General features: G+C 42.3%; 2 protein-coding genes across 3 annotated transcripts in view; both read left to right on the forward strand.

Moving 5' to 3' along the window:
• The window catches only part of LOC143733211 (prolyl 4-hydroxylase subunit alpha-2), a 36,032-nt gene extending 34,098 nt beyond the window's left edge, over positions 1-1,934 (forward strand). The window contains exon 14 of the mRNA XM_077224826.1: positions 341-1,934. Within this exon, the coding sequence (XP_077080941.1) occupies positions 341-411 (71 nt within the window). The 3' untranslated portion in view covers positions 412-1,934. The remainder of the gene's footprint in view (positions 1-340) is intronic.
• The window catches only part of jakmip2 (janus kinase and microtubule interacting protein 2), a 51,794-nt gene continuing 35,129 nt past the window's right edge, over positions 1,918-18,582 (forward strand). Inside the window, exon 1 of one of the 2 annotated variants that reach the window (XM_077224800.1) lies at positions 1,918-2,094. The gene's annotated coding sequence lies outside the window, so the exon portion shown is untranslated. The remainder of the gene's footprint in view (positions 2,095-18,582) is intronic. The other variant, XM_077224799.1, reaches the window with a different exon arrangement.

An 18,582-nucleotide genomic window follows, 5' to 3' on the forward strand; every position in this document is an offset into this window, starting at 1 on the left:
TATGTTTACATACATTTATTAAATATGTGGGAAACAAATATCTATGTCACATATTTATACTTAATGTTGTCCATATATGCGAGAAACCAATGCTATACTGTAATATATGCAGATATATGGTATCATATATGGATGAACTCAAATATTTTCTTCACATGTTTGAACACATAAATGTTCATATATGTTGCAGGCATATATTGTGTTCTCAGATAAGTCAGATAAATGTATAGATATATGTCATGCTATTTAAAATATAAGTACATATATGGCCATATATTACATTTTTGTATGGGCATTCTTACACAATGTAAAACTTCTTCCTTTGAATTCTTCATTCTAGTTGCCAACAAGTGGATTCGTACCTATGGGCAAGAGTTCCGAAGAAAGTGCTCTACAATCAAATCTGATTAATAGACCCAAAGCAGACTGCACAGAAACATTCATGATCTAAGTAATGAGATACAGTAAGGAGACAATGTGATGTCAAGGCAAAAATGGATTCAAACAATTTATTTAGAGGAACACTTTTTGCTTTAAAGGGTTAGTTCACCCAAAAATGAAAATTAAGTCATTAATTACTCACCCCCATGCTGTACCAACCCCGTAAGAACTTCGTTCATCTTCGGAACACAAATGAAGATATTTTTGATTAAATCTGAGAGGTGGATCACTGCTACATAGGCTGCCAGAGGGAATGAAACTTGACGGCCCAGAAAGTCATTAAAGAACATGTTTAAATATTCCATGTGCCTACAGTGGCTCAACTATAAGTTTTAACAAGCGACGAGAATACTTTTTTTTCCGAAAAAAAAAAACATAAATAACGACTTTATTCGACTACTCCTTTTCTTCCTTGTGGGCCTGAGACGAGAGTTCGAGAGATTTCCACGACGCATGCGCGAGAACTGAGAAGAGGACGTTCTTCTTCTAATACTTCTTGTTCAGTTCTCGCGCATGCGTCGTGGAAATCTCTTGAACTCTCGTCTCAGGCCCACAAGGAAGAAAAGGAGTAGTCGAATAAAGTCGTTATTTATGTTTTTTTTTTCGGAAAAAAAGTATTCTCGTCGCTTGATAAACTTATAGTTGAGCCACTGTAGGCACATGGAATATTTAAACATGTTCTTTAATGATTTTCTGGGCCGTCAAGTTTCATTCCCTCTGGCAGCCTATGTAGCAGTGATCCACCTCTCAGATTTAATCAAAAATATCTTCATTTGTGTTCCGAAGATGAACGAAGGTCTTACGGGGTTGGTACAGCATGGGGGTGAGTAATTAATGACTTAATTTTCATTTTTGGGTGAACTAACCCTTTAACGTCTGTAAGGGGGTTAACGTCTTGTTTTTTGTGATATAATGTTTATTATGTGGTGGATTGTAACATTGCGAGATAGACATGAAGACAGAGAAAAATTATTTTTGTAAGAATTTATTTTGTTATTGAACTTTACTTGTTCAAAATGATTTTTAAATCATACCATTTTATACAATATACTATTTATAGCATCAGTCCCTTCCCCCCAACCACACCTCTATTTCAATTCAATTAGATTTTTTTCTAATACAACAAACAAGGTGAAAACATTTTTACATACTAATCACAGCTAATACATAAAACATATGCTAATAACTCAAATGAAAACATGTTTTTTGTGTGTGTGTGTGTGTGTGTGTGTGTGTAGCACAGAAGCCCTGACCTCTGATTTATTTACATACTTAAGGTGAAGGGAAACTATCTATCTATCTATCTATCTATCTATCTATCTATCTATCTATCTAAAGGACTGCAGTGAGTAAACTGTGAATGTGATGAGGTCATTTTGACAGTATAAGGGGGCGGAGTTACGGCGCATCAATCTGACATTCGAAGGGGGCGGGGTTACGCAGCATCAATCTGACAGCCTGAGTGGGCGTGGTTTCGCAGCATCATCCCGACAGCAGAAGGAGAAGGAGGGCGGTGTTACGCTGCATCATCGGAGCTTGTCGTTTTATTGTACGGCTGCTGATGCTGAGAGGTCGCTATGAGAAATATGTAGGACCATGATTGTGGATTTGAGGTTTGTGGACTGTGGCACATCGTGGCGGAGTGTTTTCTAGGTAAGCATAGCTTTATTCTGGGCGCATTTGAGTCTCTGCTGTTTTAACTGTATGTGTTCGCCGTCGCTGAGATGTGCTTCAGAGAACCACCGGACAGAATTAATGTATTACCGCAAGGCTTATAGAATGCAAATGCAGATGGGTGGAAAACGGTTGAAATGAAGGCATGCAAGAAAACAAGCTTGGTGTGTATGATTTGGGTGTCGTGTGATATGTTATTTTTGTATGGATATGTGAGTGTGAATGGGCGAGCTCGGCCTGCGCATCAGGACGCGTGTGATTCAGCCTGCAGGCCGTGATGAGGAGACACTGATGCGGTACATTACCGGTTATTATGCAGTCACATACATGTCTTAACTGATGCTACTCATATTCAATAGCATCCAGCTCTCATCAAAGAAGGATCATTTGACACAGGCCTAAGGCAGTCTGTCACATGACATCTACTGCTGTGTCAAAACGAAACGGTGACTCCTATAGCCTACTACTGAAGAGACTAGGGAAAAATGCATTTTGGTATTTAAAATATTTAAAATTATCTTGCGAAATGAGCTTTAATACATAATAATATGGCTATAATAATATGGCCTAATACGGCTGTTGCTGTTCATCCCTACTTAAAAATGCTTCAGGATTGTGTACAGTCCTAATGAAAATTAATCATGGTTTAAATAAATAACCATGCACCATACTTTAACCATGGTATTTATACTAAAACTGTGGTTATGCAAATGGTAATCAATCCGCAAACAAAAAACAAAAAAAACATGGTTAGCCCACTTCACTTGTACCATAGTAAAACCATGGTTAATTTTCATAAGAGAGGATTCCTATTGGGATTTTCATTATTTATAATTTGTGACCCATACTTAAGATGTCAAATAAGAATCACTTTAAATAAACAGACTGAAACTTAGAATCTTAGAATCCTGTTGAATATTCTGTAATCTCCATCATAACTCTACTTGTGTTGTTATAAAATGTCTTGCTTTAAGCTAAAGAAAATCTCTTGGGAAGATGTATAAGTTTTAAAATCCCACAAGATTGTCTTTAAATTAATTTAGATTTCTTACAGTGGAATTTTATCCTTTTGGGAATCATGAAAGTCCTATTAAAACTTAGTTTTAGTTGGAATCCAAAAAAGTAATTTCCATTAAGGATTTTTATTTTTAGAATTGGTTCCAAATTATGATAGAAATAATAATAGGAATACATATTTAACAGGGACCCAAATACGAGCTTCCATTGGATTCAGTCAAAAGTGAAAAAGCAGTACAGTGGCTGATTATGTGATTTATATTAAAATGCTTATTGTTATTATAAACAACATATTGAATTTTTTTACTCTACAGATGAACTGTTTGTTACTTTTCAATATATTACAAAGAAAGCAAATGTGGATTAGCTTAATGGTCAGTGTGTTTTACATTTTACAGTTATTGTTTTTTAGCATCTTATTAGTATATGGTACCTGTTCAACATATTTAACCATTTAAAACATATTAATATAATTACAATAGACATGAATTGTACATATTATGAATCTGAATATATCTGTTTAATTAAAACTGAAAGAACAACCATTCAAAGTGTTGTCAGTATGATTTTGGGTGATTTTTGAATCTGTGATATTTTCTTAAAATATTCTTTAAAATTATTTTATTCTATTTAAAATGTTAACACCTTCATACAGTATTCTACCTATTTTCTTAAATTTTCTGGTTTAAATTACATTGAACTGAATTATTGTTAGAGACTGTTTTCAGAGAAACCCTTTGAAACATAATTTTATTGTGTGTTATTGCCCAGATTACCACAAAACAGGGATTTTAGGATCCCCCCCCTCCCCCCCATTGCGTGGGTGAACCTGACCCAAGGATAGTGAAGTGTTCTGTAACCCCCTGTAATTGTGTTTGTTGTGTCTGGCGTTTGGTGTGAGTGGATGCAAAACTGGGTCATGATGCCAGTGTGTTTGTACTTTTGCCTAATGCTGAAATGGGCCAGTGCAGCTGGAAGACTCTTACATCCCATTAACATCCCAGTACCTCCAAGAATGTTCGGCTCTTGCTCAGTGAAAATGTCTTTATTCATCAATTTGACCTTAAATTGCAAAATTTCAGTCTACTGATTCTCCACATGCAGATTTATTAGTGGTGTTTGCAAAGGCAAGCATCACTATTAATGCATACTTGTAGATTTTACAAACTTTAGTTGTACAGGGTAAAAGAATGATTTGAAAAGTGGAAGTAAAACACACCAAACCTCTGTTTTTATTTACTTTTATGTATTATTTTTGTTTTTAAATCTTATTTAGGTAAATCTGGCAAGATCTTTTGTTGTTTTGAAAAGTTGGACCCATTTCATTTAAGTAGCCTACACATTTGCCAACAAAATATAAAAGAGAAGACATACAAGAAGAGATACCTTCATAGGAAGCTGTGGATTTTAAGAAAATATAGCACTTAACACAAAATTAAAAACAAAAAATGTAGCATAATTGTCAGCATCAACAATGTGTTTATGAAATAAGAGTTTAATGTGCACAATTGAACTTGCTTATGTAATATAGGATAAAAGATATAAAGTGAAAAAAGAAATCACAAATTGAGGGATGAACGATATATATCAGCCACCATATCGGTATCAGCTGATATATGTTATTTTTTTGAGGTATCGGCCCGATAAGAATATAACGCGGATATATTCCAGCTGCACTGGCCAAAGCCGATAATTAATGGGTTATTTCCTTCAGCTGAGACACTTCAGATGGACACTGTTCAACATGATGGTTTTGAATTGCTTGAAATATGATTGGAATCACTTCAAAAAAGGAAAATACAGTTCAGTGCAACTTGTACAGCATAACTCTGTTATATAGGCTTCATAAAATTATAATGAGAACATTATAATTGTGTGTTTGGGACATGGCTTTTAATGGTGACACTTTTGTGTTTGTAATCAGGCTCTCAAAAACATTATACAAATTTAGATTTAGATTTATCATCCAATATATCGGTTATCGGCTTCCAAATATAAAGAATTGTTGGTTATATCGGTAACCAACAAAATGTTCATAGCACAGTGCATCCCTACGCAAATTGTTAATCAGTGGCAGAATACCATGTAGATACTATATGACTCATAGTGCTTGTGTCTTTATACTGGTTACTGAGAGGTTTTAGAATGAATGAGTGACATGGTTGTCATAGAGACAACGCTACATGACAAGCTTGCATATAGAAGTTGAGCAACCACCTAGTCACATTTCAAACATGGAAAAATTTCGAATTTTGAGAAATGTTTTTGGTATGATTTGAATCAGGGTGCAGTGTCAGCAAAAACTGTGGAGGGGTCATGTCCCCCACATCCTCCTGCCTCGTCCTTCTCTAAGAGTTCAACTTTGGTGCGTCCCACACCTGCACATTGGCAAACACCCCATCCCTCTAACATGGTGGCAGCAAATTTTGCACTGGCAAGCACCACTATTTACAAATATTTTCTAAGATCTGCGCGTAGACACGACCACAACAGAGCCCTGAATGTCAACAGAGAACGTGTCCCCTAGACAATCCCCTGTGAAGGGCTCGTCGACACGACAGCAAAGATCACAAAAGATCACAAGATCCAGACAGGTCCTCTGCACAGACCATCCTCGGCTCCATACCGGCAGGATGAATCCGATCTTCAAGCAAAAAGAACTGGATGAATATTTGAATCCTGCAACCCACAATCTGATTTCTGACTTGTGAATAATAATCACACCAAATTTGGTCAGATGAAAAGAGGTAGTCTCGGTCCGGATCAAACTGAACAAAGGTTTGGTTCGTTTCTAGTGTGAAAGCATTTTCTGTATGGTTCAGACTTTCAGACCATTTCCAGGAAGTTTCGGTGGTTCTCGCGTAGCCTAAACCACTGAGAGAAAAAGACAGAAGAAATAAGGACACAATTATAAATCACCCGTGACAACTCATCTTTTGATACCAGTATGGAAACAAATTGCCACTCATCTTGGACTCTCCCCAAATGGAGGGGCCAGGGCTCGCAGGATTGCTTTCAGTCTTCTCCTTTCCTGCCGGCGACGATGAAATGTTCGCACAACGAGGATGTTCATTTGAACTAGCATTGAGTATAGTTGGTGCTGCAGGTAATAATACCGTGATAATAACAGTATAGTGACAACGATATGCATCTGTTCATTCATTCTTGTCAAAGTTACCCGCTGAATTGACAACACGCTGATGTCAGACGCACGTCCGTTTACAAACCAATCAATGTGAAGATGCAGCCCACATAGATGATGACGACAAAACGCACGTATGTCATGTAAAGTTTTTCAGTGCGCTCGCATAATTGCAATGTGTAACCAAACCAAAACTAACCGAATGTATAAAATGTATCAAAACATGAACTTTGGTTTGGACCTTGGTGCGGACTTGAAAGTGCATGCCCTGTGATACGGATGTGCATGCCGTCATCGTTTTCACAGATTCACGTTTTTGTGGTTTACACGGAGATGATAAGGGTATCGTTTTTTTACGCCGTTGTCATGTAAATGAACAGCATGAATTAATTAAAAGTTTTCGATTTTTAGTTGAAAACGGTGTCATGTAAGCAGCCCCTAAATTAATAACTAATGATTTTTACAACAGAAATAAATCAATTAAAAACTCACTTAAAGTCCTCCAGTAGTCAATAATTGTATCCTTTGAAACTCATCTCATCACCAAAATTACATATTAAATGTTTTTTCCTTGATAAAAAACCTTCATGCCTTAAAATATCTAGAATGTAACTCGACACCCTTGCCTCATTTAGTATACGTGGTTCTATGAATATGCAAATGAGCCCCGCCTCCACTCACTCACTCACTCAGAGATCCACTGGTTGTCGATCACACGTTGATCTGATTGGTTACAAGGTCGTTTGTGACGTCAGAAAAACCAGCGATTTCAAACCGTGTTTTTGAGACTGTCTTTGGTTCACTGCAGTTTTAAGGAGAAAATACTCAGCAATGCTGTTGACTTATGAACTTACACATGGTTTGTCTTAAAGCATATTAAAAACACCACATAGACATATAAACCACATTAAAAGCTGGATTTTCATCAGAAGGGGACTTTAAGCTAGACAATGACTGTCATCTAGATTTCCTGTACAGCTGAAACAAACTTCGTTGCATTATTTTCCCGTTATCACTGTAAAGCTGCTTTGAAACAATCGGTACTGTAAAAAGCGCTATAAATCAAGGTGACTTGACTGACTTTTTCTCCATTCTGTCTTCTGATGGTGTTTGGGGTTCATTGCCACCGCCGCCTCTGGTTGCTTAGTTGGGGTCACGATATTCAACAATATTATTGATCTGACTGCACTTACAATATTATATGAGAATTGAACTGAGCTGGACAATGACATAACTGGTTTCTGGAGATCTGCTTTATAGATGAAATTAACTAATTTAATATTTGATGATCTTTACAACGAAACTGAATCAACACTGAACTGACTTCAGCTGAACAATGACACAGTTTTCTTGTAGAGCTGCTGTACAGCCGAAATGAACTCTGTGTGCATCATTGAATCATTTTCCTGTTATCACTGTAAAGCTGCTTTGAAACAATCTGTATTGTATAAAAAGCGCTATAGAAATAACGTTGACTTGACAAATATAGTTTATTTTTATTTTTATAATTGGCCATATAATATAACTGTACTTTTGTCTTTTCTGTATAACCTCCTGAGACCCAGAAAAAAGTTTTTTGAATTTAGTTTTTTTTTCATGTCATCACATTATTTAGAGCATAAGAAAAAAATGGTAAAAAAAAACATTTTTGAAAAAGGATATTTTATACTGTACATATGTTATGTACTCTATAGTGGACACCAGGACTCAGTTGTTTAAAAAATAAAATGACATGAAATTATATGTATAGGCAAAAACAATGGGATTTTCCTTTCAATCACCAAAATTGTTTTAGGTTTCAGGATTTTTTAAAGCAAAATTCTCAACTACGTTATGAAAGATATAACGAAATGAATTGATACACCATTTTACTTTATGCAATATGTGGGTAAAATGGCCATAAATTAATATTCCCATTCAATGTAATGTATCTATACACTGTATCTAATGTGCATATTAATGTGTTCTTGGAGTAACATTTAATGAAAAAAGAAGTGTAATAATTGGAGTAATAATTAGCAACATTTTAATAATAATATCTAATATTTCATAGAAATATTGATGTATAATTTATTTCCATATTCACTTGTTGTATCCATGAATGAAATCAATGTTCTGTTCTGTAAAAGAAAGTCATTTTTTTATCTGAAACCCCACAATGGTTTCCTGAGATGTTGCTTTATGAAATACAATTTGAAAAGTAGTCCGATTTAAATTATAATTATAATATATTATCATATTTCCAAATTAATGTCAGACATTTTTAAAGACCAAGGAGAAGTTGTTTTCATGGTGAAACCACAAAACATTTGGTATCTCTGAAAAGCCCTGAATGTGCTCTTTACAGGACACCCAGGTGTGACATGTGACATGTATGATGTCAGAGAAATTCACTAAAATATAATATCCACTACAGTGGACAAAAGTCTATTTCTGGGTCCCAGGAGGATAAGTAACATGAATATAAGAGTTGGCTAATGTGATTATTCACAAAATATATACAGCAGTTAATGTAATTTCATGCATTCGTGGTAATTTATGCATTGATGTGTTAGATGTGTCAGATTTACAGTTAATGTTGCACTTACTAGAATGCAAAGCTCCTTTAAAAAAAAGATGTTTCCCACATATACTGCATAAACACTAACAGACACGTTCAGAGGGCTTTATGGATGCAGAACCCTATGATAGATAGACGGCTAAATACGACTAATCTGGAAGGACTGTAGACAGATGGGAGAGGGGAAATCAGATTATTGCCCCACACAAATATATATTTTTAAATTTAGCATCCAGTGGCTACAGTGTGCGCTTTTGTGATTCAGTCGTTTCTGGGTTAATATGGTATTAGTGATAATGGTTTTATGGCATGGTACAGTCAGTGTGGCGTCAAGATGCATTCTGTTTTTCTTAATAGTAAATTATTGTCTTTCATGCATGTGTAAAGTGATTAGTTATAATAATAAACTCTATGCATGGTAAAAGTTCATGCGTAATCTGCTAAAAGAAGAATTTAGTGTACACATAAACCTAACTCTGTTGACCCTGATGTCCAGAGAGGCAATTCTGAGACCGATAATATTACTCCGTATTAACTAAAAAATCCTGAGTTGACACAAAGTGAGGAGACAACTTTGATAGGCATTTAAAATTTACTTTTTTGTATTGTTTGATATATAACAGATCTCTTTGTTTGGCAGTTTTACATTACATCTCTAGATATTAGTCCAGTTGTGTTTATTTGTCAGTTGTCCCTTCAGTTGAAAAGTGCTGATACATCGTGTATTAAAGTGGTGAGTGTGGTAAAACATGACAGATTCTGTCAGTCACCCTTCATTTCAAATATTCACACTACTCCCTTGCTTTGAGCTCAGTACTGGAATATAAGCACCCTGCATAGATGACCTGTGAAATCTATATTTTCTCATGATCACAAGACAGTGAACATCTCTTACACAATCTGTGCCCATCTCACTGTGCTTGATGGTTTCAGTAAGTACTTCGGTGCGATGGGAAATGGCTACAGAACCATTATAGATGCGTTAGAATCAATAGAGTGGTACTAAAGCCATTGCAACATTTCTATTTTTGGGTGCACTGCAGCCAATTCATTTTTGGATCGACTGTTTTGAAACTTGTAGGGTAGTTTCATAGAGCCTAGACCTAGCCAGGATAAGACTGCCAGACCTTGACAGAGAAAACTACAGTAATACAATTTCTGTCATGACAACTCTCGGGATCTATTTTTTCACTCGTTTTGCTTTTGAATTAATATTAATGTACAGAAATTACAATGTGAAGTTTTATTTTAAATTAAAAGGGCTCCAGACTATCATTTGAAGGCAGCAGCATCGGAGCCAGGAAGTGACAATAACACACTGAGCTTACTAACTTTAATTATTATCATTCATAATGTCTTAAGTCTATTTATTACCAAGGCATTTGTCAGTAATACAGTAAAAATGGGGGAAAATGTGAATATATGTGTTGCAGGTTAATATAAGGTGTGCTCCTACTTTTTCAGCCTGTGCTCCTAAAATATTTCAGTCAGGGGCTGCAGTCCTCCTAGTAACATCAGTCAGTCTGGAGCCCTGACCATACGTGAATTAACCTCAGTAGCAGATCTATACAGGTGGAGCTGGGGAAGGGGGAGGGTTTCTGAAACCGGCTGCAGACTGCGAACAGAAACACTACCGCTATTTTAATGTTGAGCCGCAGCTCATTGGCCGCTGATGCATCATCAGCTGTTGTAGATAATGCTGTGATCGCTACTAAATTGAGTTATGGACCAATCTGCCTGTGCCATCTAGAGATTCATGCCAGAACTTGCTTTCTCAGCGATCATTAGTCCACCAGACATATAGTGTATAGTTAAAATTCATGGTTGTATCTAAACAATTTAAAGCATAAAAACAAATCAACACATGGAAACTCTACCACTACCCTATTTGCTTAATGTGCACTTCAAATCTTAAAAGTTTTTTTTTTTTCAACCTTTGCAAAAATTTCAATTTAATATAAATTAAAGTTTTATATATTAATGTAAGAATAATTGACGACAGGCCTTTGAATTATTCCAAATAAATGCACACCTGAGGTGGTAATGCAGCCTTGACGCAAAGGTAAATGCATTTATTAGTGCAGTTATTAGAGAGAGACAGAGACAAGGATTAAACGTGTGTGAATTACCTGAGTCTTTGTCTCTCGACAGTGTTCAGCAGCTGTGTAAGTTTATCAGCTTCAAGAACAGCGCCATTATTAGCTCGCTAGTGAGAAAAAAGTCATGTAGCTTTTAAGTAGCTAAACTATTTTACTGATAACATCATCAGAACAGCGCTGACAACACTTTTCTGTGCGAGTGTGTGTCCGTACTGTATGTGTGTGTGTGCGTTTGAGTGGGAGAGAGAGAGGGTATGTGCTTTTCGTACATAATAAAAAATAATATTGTCGCAAAAAACAGGGAAATAATTTGACGTTTTTATCCTATTGTTAACTATATTTATTTTCTTGATCAGTGTTGTTGTGGGTTTTGGTTATTTTGCTACTGTAGACTGTAAGGATCTTTGAAATAACTGAAATCATGTGGCGAAGTGATATATGGAACTGTAATGCGGTCAACACCTGCCTGGAACTACTTTAGCTGTGCATTTCCCTCAAAATAATTGCACACCTTAGAACGTTTGTCAACCAATCAGATTCAAGCATTCAACAGCCCCGTAGTATACATTGTAATAATCTTTTTTTGTGATTTGTTTTACCATCAGCATTTTTACATGCACCATTTTTTGTCAAACGGAATTCAATTCAATTTCAGAATCGGAAATCCAATTTCAAATCCAATTTGGATTACATGTATTTTGAACAGAACCGGAGCTACCACGAGTATAATTGATATTCCCTTTCGAGAGGTCTCTCCTATTGCGTAAGTAGCTTACGCTATGGGAAAACTCCTTTTCTCGAGAATATTGAAGTCTTTATGTAAAACGCATTGCAGCTGCACAGCTGACAGCAATGAACGAAGGCAGCTCGGTCATTGGCTGTGCTGCGGCAACTTGCTCGAACCAATGACGGGGCGACTCTGAATGCGCGACCAATGAGCGCGCTTCGCGCCCGCGCGCGTCAGAGCCCGCCAAGATGGGCGTGGCCAAGAGCTATATATTGGGCGCCCCGTCATGAGAGTTCTTTAGATTTAATCTCCTTCAGCGAACACCTTCTTCGCTGGATCCTCCGGATTATTGAAGCTTCGCCGTCGAAAAGCATACCAGCGGGATTTGCTACGAGGACGTCGGCACCTTCAGCCGCCTTCTAACGCGATCCTACTGAGCCATCCGGCGTACTGCTCACGCAAGTATTTACGTCTGTTCGCTCTGCGACACTTGTAAAAGAGCAAATTTTCCAAGGCGTTGTTTCAAATGCCTTCCTGCGCGTCGTGCAGAGACCTTCTCCCGGACGTGGATCGTCACATCATCTGCGCTCGCTGCCTGGGCCGGGACCACGCAGTAGCTGCTTTGACCAAGGGCGGATGCCCCGAATGTGACGACCTGGGTCTCTCCGCACTGCGGGCTCGCCTCGCCGCTTTCGCCGTGAGCGAGCCCATCGCCGCCATCCCTCTGTTCGAGCCGCGCACTAAGAAAAAGCGCCGCTCACAGAGGCTTCCTGAACCTCAGCTCAGTGACGTCACGCCGAGCCAGTCTCCGCGTGCTTCACCGCCGCTCTTGCCTTGCCCACCGCCGGTTCAGTTCACCCAGCCGGACCCACACCCCTCTAGCAGAGCGGTGGGCCTTGTGACTTTCGGCGCGTCCGAGGACGACGGGGGAATGGATGACAGCTTGTCAATCGACGCTGCATCGGACGACTGGCCGGGCTCCACTCTCGACCCCGCCCCGTCGACGCTAGCTAGCGCGAGCGGGGGCTCCACCATGGATAGCGAGATTATCCGCGTTCTCTCTAAGGCCGTGGAAGACCTCGGGCTCGATTGGTCTTTTCCCGAAGAACCAACCCGGAGCCGACTGGATGAGTGGTTTCTGCAGGGGCGCCAGCAGGCCCCTCGGCAAAGGCCTTCTCCCTTCTTCCCGGAAGTTCATGACGAACTCACCAAGTCGTGGAAAGCCCCCCACTCTGCGCGCCTAAAGCCTTCTTTTTCTTCCTCGCTCTCCTCTGTGGACGGCGCAAAGGAAAGAGGCTACGAGGGAACACCGCCCCTCGAGGAGGCCGTGGCCAATCATCTCTGCCCGCCCTCCACCACCGGATGGAAAGCCAAAGCTTCCCACCCCTCGAAGCCCTGCCGCACTACTTCAGCTCTCGCCGGTCGCGCCTACGCCGCCGCCGGCCAAGCTGCATCAGCGCTTCACTCTATGGCGGTACTTCAAGTGTTCCAAGCCAAGCTTCTCCGCTCTATGGACGAGTCTGGCCCCGAACCCGAAGCCTTTAAGGACCTACGCAGCGCGACTGACATAGCCCTGCGAGCCACGAAGGCCACCGCCCAGTCTATCGGCCGTGCCATGGCTAATTTGACTGTTCTCGAGCGCCATCTGTGGTTGACTCTGACTGAGATGAAGGACGCGGATAAGGCGCCATTTCTCGACGCGCCTATCTCCACCAAGGGGCTGTTTGGACCGGCGGTTAAGGGTTTCGCCGAACGCTTCACTGAGGCCCAGAATGCTTCACAAGCTATGCGGCATTTCCTGCCCAAGCGCTCCAGCTCATCGCAGAGCAGACAGAGGCCGCCGCAGCCGCAGCGGGCTAGAACAGCCCCCACCGCCTCTCAGCCCGCGCCTCAGGCTGACGCTCGACGCCGCTCGCGCTCTCACAACCGCAAGCCGCCTTCTGAGCGACGGGGTCCTCGGCCCAAGATTGTGCTGAACCCCGAGCCTCGAAAGCCGTCCTAGCCACAAGAATGAAAAGAGAGAGTGCGTGTCTCGCAAAAGCTCAAGCATTACCCAGTCCCCTTACAGGCGGCTGGATATGTTCATACAGCAGTCAATGGGCCAGTCACAGAGCTCGCTCACCTGCAAACAAACGCCGTTTTTACGGCGACGCACAGAAAACACAAAAAGAGTCTTTTTCTGCCTGTGTCACTAAGGGTTCACATGTCCACAAGGTGTGCATTCCCAGATACTGTCAAAACAGTGCCAAATTCATTCCCAGCTCAAGCTGCGCACCCCATGAATGTAGATCATGTGCCTACGGTCATGTACGCACCACTACACACAAGCACTGTTCACACAGTTATAAATTCATCCCCAGTAAAAGCGGGAAACATTATAAAAGTGACGCGTGTGCCTACCACTGTTTATGCACCCCCACTTATAAACACTGTCCTTACAGTGTCAAACACAACCCCAGCCCAGGCTGCGAGTTTTACAGACACAGCGCGCGCTGCTGTAATCACACACGCGCCCATTCACTCAGCTGCTCAGCGCGCGCCCGCGCCTCTGAGAGCTATGAGCTCAGGCGATTCGCTGGCCGGGTCCCTGCGTCACAGCGGCCCGCCCCTAGCCTGTATTCAGCCCATATCTGTACACGCAGCGGCATGGGAAAATATTCCAGATATGCCGAAATGGGTATTGAATATAGTAAAGCACGGATACTCGCTCCAGTTCGCTCGCAGACCACCACGTTTTACGACTGTGGTCGAGACGAAAGTGAGAAAAGAGTGCTCACATGTTCTACGCACCGAGGTGCGCAAACTAATAGAAAAGGGCGCTGTGGAAACTGTTCCCCCCTCTCTGAGCGAGGCAGGTTTTTACAGCCGCTATTTTCTCGTCCCGAAAAAGGATGGCGGTCTCCGCCCCATCCTAGATCTCAGACACCTGAACAAAGCACTAATGATTCGCTCGTTCAGAATGTTAACAACCAAGCATATCCTCGCGCAAGTACGCCCAGGAGATTGGTTTCTCTCAGTGGATCTGAAAGATGCTTACTTTCACATTCCAATAGCGCCTCATCACAGGCCGTTTCTGAGATTCGCTTTCGAGGGACAGTCGTACCAGTACACAGTACTTCCGTTCGGCCTGTCCCTGGCTCCCCGTACATTCACGAAATGTATGGATGCAGCACTTTCCCCCCTAAGGCGAAGGGGAGTGCGAATACTGAATTATCTCGACGATTGGTTGATTCTAGGACAATCAGAGAGTCAGTTAATAACACACAGATCTTGGATTATCAGCCATTTAGAATGCCTGGGTCTAAGAATCAATTTTGCAAAAAGCATTCTATCTCCCAGCCAGAGGATTTCTTTCCTGGGAATAGTTCTAGACTCGATGCAAATGACAGCGCGTCTCTCATCAGAGCGCGCGCTCACCATCCGGCGCCTTGCAACATCATTCAGGGCGGGCGCGCTCGCCCCCGTCAAGCGGTTTCAGAGGATGCTCGGTCTCATGGCCTCAGCATCGGCCGTACTCCAGCTAGGATTGTTGCATATGCGCCCTCTCCAACGCTGGCTCAAGAGCCGCGTCCCTACTCACGCGTGGCGTTCGGGCCACCTTTTAATCAGAGCGAACCACGGCTGTATAAAAGCCCTGACGCACTGGAAAGCCGCCGACTGGTACCAGTCAGGCGTGAGTCTGGGTGTGAACACAAGGAGAAAGATGATAACGACAGATGCCTCCAAAATAGGTTGGGGGGCCCTTTACGAGGGCAGGCCTGTCTCCGGCTTTTGGTCAAACCCGGAGAAGCGCCTACACATAAACTGTCTGGAAATGAAAGCGGTCGCTTTGGCTCTCAGAGCCCTGCTCCCACAGCTGAGAAACGAACACGTCTTGGTCCGAACGGACAACATGACGGTAGTATCGTACATAAATCGCCAGGGTGGACTCAGGTCGAGCTCCATGCATTCAATGGCCAGGAGACTCATTTTATGGTCCCAGCACAACTTGCGCTCGCTGAGAGCAGCGCATGTGCCAGGTGCCCTGAACCAGGGGGCGGACATGCTATCCAGAGACAAAATTCTCCCAGGAGAATGGGCTCTCAACCCGCTGACGATTCACTGGTTATGGAAAACCTTTGGCAAAGCGGAGATCGACCTCTTCGCCTCCAAGGAGAACGCGCACTGCCCTCTTTTCTTCACGAAAAGCATGGATGCGCTCGCCCAGAGCTGGCCGAGCCGTCCCTTATATGCCTTTCCCCCGATCGCGATGCTACCGCAGGTCATCAGTCGGGTCAGAGAGGAGAAAGACGCAGTGCTGCTGATAGCCCCACTCTGGAAGAACCAAACATGGTTTCCAGATCTGATGCAAATGCAATCTGCACCACGGCCGATTCCACTGAGGCCAGACCTCCTCAGTCAGGCCAACGGGATGATATTTCATCCCCGCCCCGATCTGTGGGCCCTTCATGCATGGCCCCTCAACGGGTTCCCAGGAACCTCACGAGCGGAGCACTAAAAACCATCGCTGAGGCGCGGGCGCCCTCCACGAGACGCTTATATGCCCAGAAATGGAAAGTGTTCAGTGTCTGGTGTAATGCCAAGGGCCTGAACCCTGAAACATGCGAGATTACGAACGTACTCGCTTTTCTACAAGGGCTTCTGGAGGCGGGCCGCGCCCCCTCCACGCTCAAAATATATGTGGCGGCCATCACAGCATCACACGACCCTGTAATGGAACGTCCATTGGGAAAAAACGACCTAATTATTCGTTTCCTAAGGGGCGCTAGGAGGATGAACCCTTCACGCCCCCCCTCAGTGCCGATCTGGGACCTAGCTACTGTCCTAGACGCTCTTAAAGGGCCTCCGTTCGAACCACTCCGAACCGTGCACCTTAAACAGCTCTCGCTCAAGACTGCGCTCTTGCTGGCACTCGCCTCGGTCAAGAGAGTGGGCGACCTGCACGCGCTTTCGACAAGCGCTGCCTGCCTAGAATTCGGACCTAACGACTGCAGGGTCGTCCTTAGACCGAAACATGGGTATATTCCTAAAGTGCTCACCACTCCCTTCAGAGCACAGGTTATCTCCCTAACTGCGCTATCGTCCCCAGCAGACGAACACGACGCTAATCTACTCTGCCCCGTTAGGGCTCTCAGAGTGTATTTGGAGCGTTCTGCCCTATTCAGACAGACAGAACAACTGTTTGTATGCTTTGGCGGCCGTACAAAAGGTTCCGCCGTTTCAAAGCAGAGAATCTCTCACTGGATAGTTGAAGCTATAGCGCTGGCTTATGAAGCTAAGGGACTTCAATGCCCCTGGGGAGTCAAAGCACACTCCACCAGGAGTGTGGCTTCTTCCTGGGCATGGTCGAGCGGGATACCGATCGAGGATATTTGTGCGGCGGCAGGCTGGGCCTCACCGTCCACATTTATCAGGTTCTACAACCTACAGGTCCCGACACTGCATTCCAATGTACTATCAGCATGATGCTAGTTGAACTACGAGTTCGTATCTAGATTATGTATGTGCTTGTGTCACACTGAGCGCCTTCTAGCCGCTCTGTATTCTTTCCCACATATAAAGCTCGCCTCTGCCGGCTAGTTGGATGATAACTTTGCTTTTTTAGCTCAGGCACCTGCCTCTGGCTATCATAAGGCGAAGTTCAGCACGCACGGCGTTTTGCATGGTGTTCCCATAGCGTAAGCTACTTACGCAATAGGAGAGACCTCTCGAAAGGGAACGACTCGGTTACTAACGTAACCTCGGTTCCCTGAGAGGAGGGAACGAGTATTGCGTAAGCTGCCGTGCTTGTGCTTGGTTAGTTCGCTTCAGTCGTTTTAACCTAAAGAACTCTCATGACGGGGCGCCCAATATATAGCTCTTGGCCACGCCCATCTTGGCGGGCTCTGACGCGCGCGGGCGCGAAGCGCGCTCATTGGTCGCGCATTCAGAGTCGCCCCGTCATTGGTTCGAGCAAGTTGCCGCAGCACAGCCAATGACCGAGCTGCCTTCGTTCATTGCTGTCAGCTGTGCAGCTGCAATGCGTTTTACATAAAGACTTCAATATTCTCGAGAAAAGGAGTTTTCCCATAGCGTAAGCTACTTACGCAATACTCGTTCCCTCCTCTCAGGGAACCGAGGTTACGTTAGTAACCGAGTCGTTTTTGCCTTGATTTATTGAATTGAAGCTGACATTCATCACAAAAGCTTTTTTTTTTTTTTTAGCAAATGTTTGGCACATATTAAGTCTCTTCAGGTCTACAACCCCACTTTCAACCCAATCAAAATTTTATTTTAATTTGATTGAGGTGTTTAGATGAAGGCTTTTCACTCTGATTGAGCCATTATGATAGTCATAATAAAGGATTATTTGGGTGCATGTGTACGTTAGTTACTGTCTTACTCAGATTCAGAGAACAGAATATCATAAAGATGTGATGGTGTTTTTTTTGTGTGTGTGTGTGTGTGTGATTAGGCCAGAAAGCAACCACCTAACACCGCCATTAAGATCAAAATAATTTGAAACCACCCTTTCAAATTTTCTTTTACCGTTTTGGTATTGTTAGTGCTCTAATTTTCAGTGTTTTGTTTTTTCAATATCTCATGCTGTCTTGCACCACCAGCACATCTTATTTTGTGCCTTATTTTTATTCGTTTCAGGTGGCTGGTGTGTTGCACTGTTAGATTAGCTCCAGAAACAGTGTCACGGTCTTCATTCACAATCTCTTAATCACCATCATGCCTCATCATCATCATACTCATTCACAATCTCTTAATCATCATAACTCCTCTACATACAGTAGTCTGTTTATGTAATGAAGGTCTTCTTGAGTGTGTCTCGCTGTAGAAGTAGACTGTCTTGGCTGGGAAGTGTGTTTGACACTAGCAACATCCCCTGTTGTTTATCAGCAGCCTAGATTTAGTATGTAAATGCTTGTGTGAC

This window comes from Siphateles boraxobius, unplaced genomic scaffold (genome assembly GCF_051911475.1).
Source record: "Siphateles boraxobius isolate OS27281-9 unplaced genomic scaffold, OSU_SipBor_1 92, whole genome shotgun sequence".
Taxonomy (NCBI): domain Eukaryota; kingdom Metazoa; phylum Chordata; class Actinopteri; order Cypriniformes; family Leuciscidae; genus Siphateles; species Siphateles boraxobius.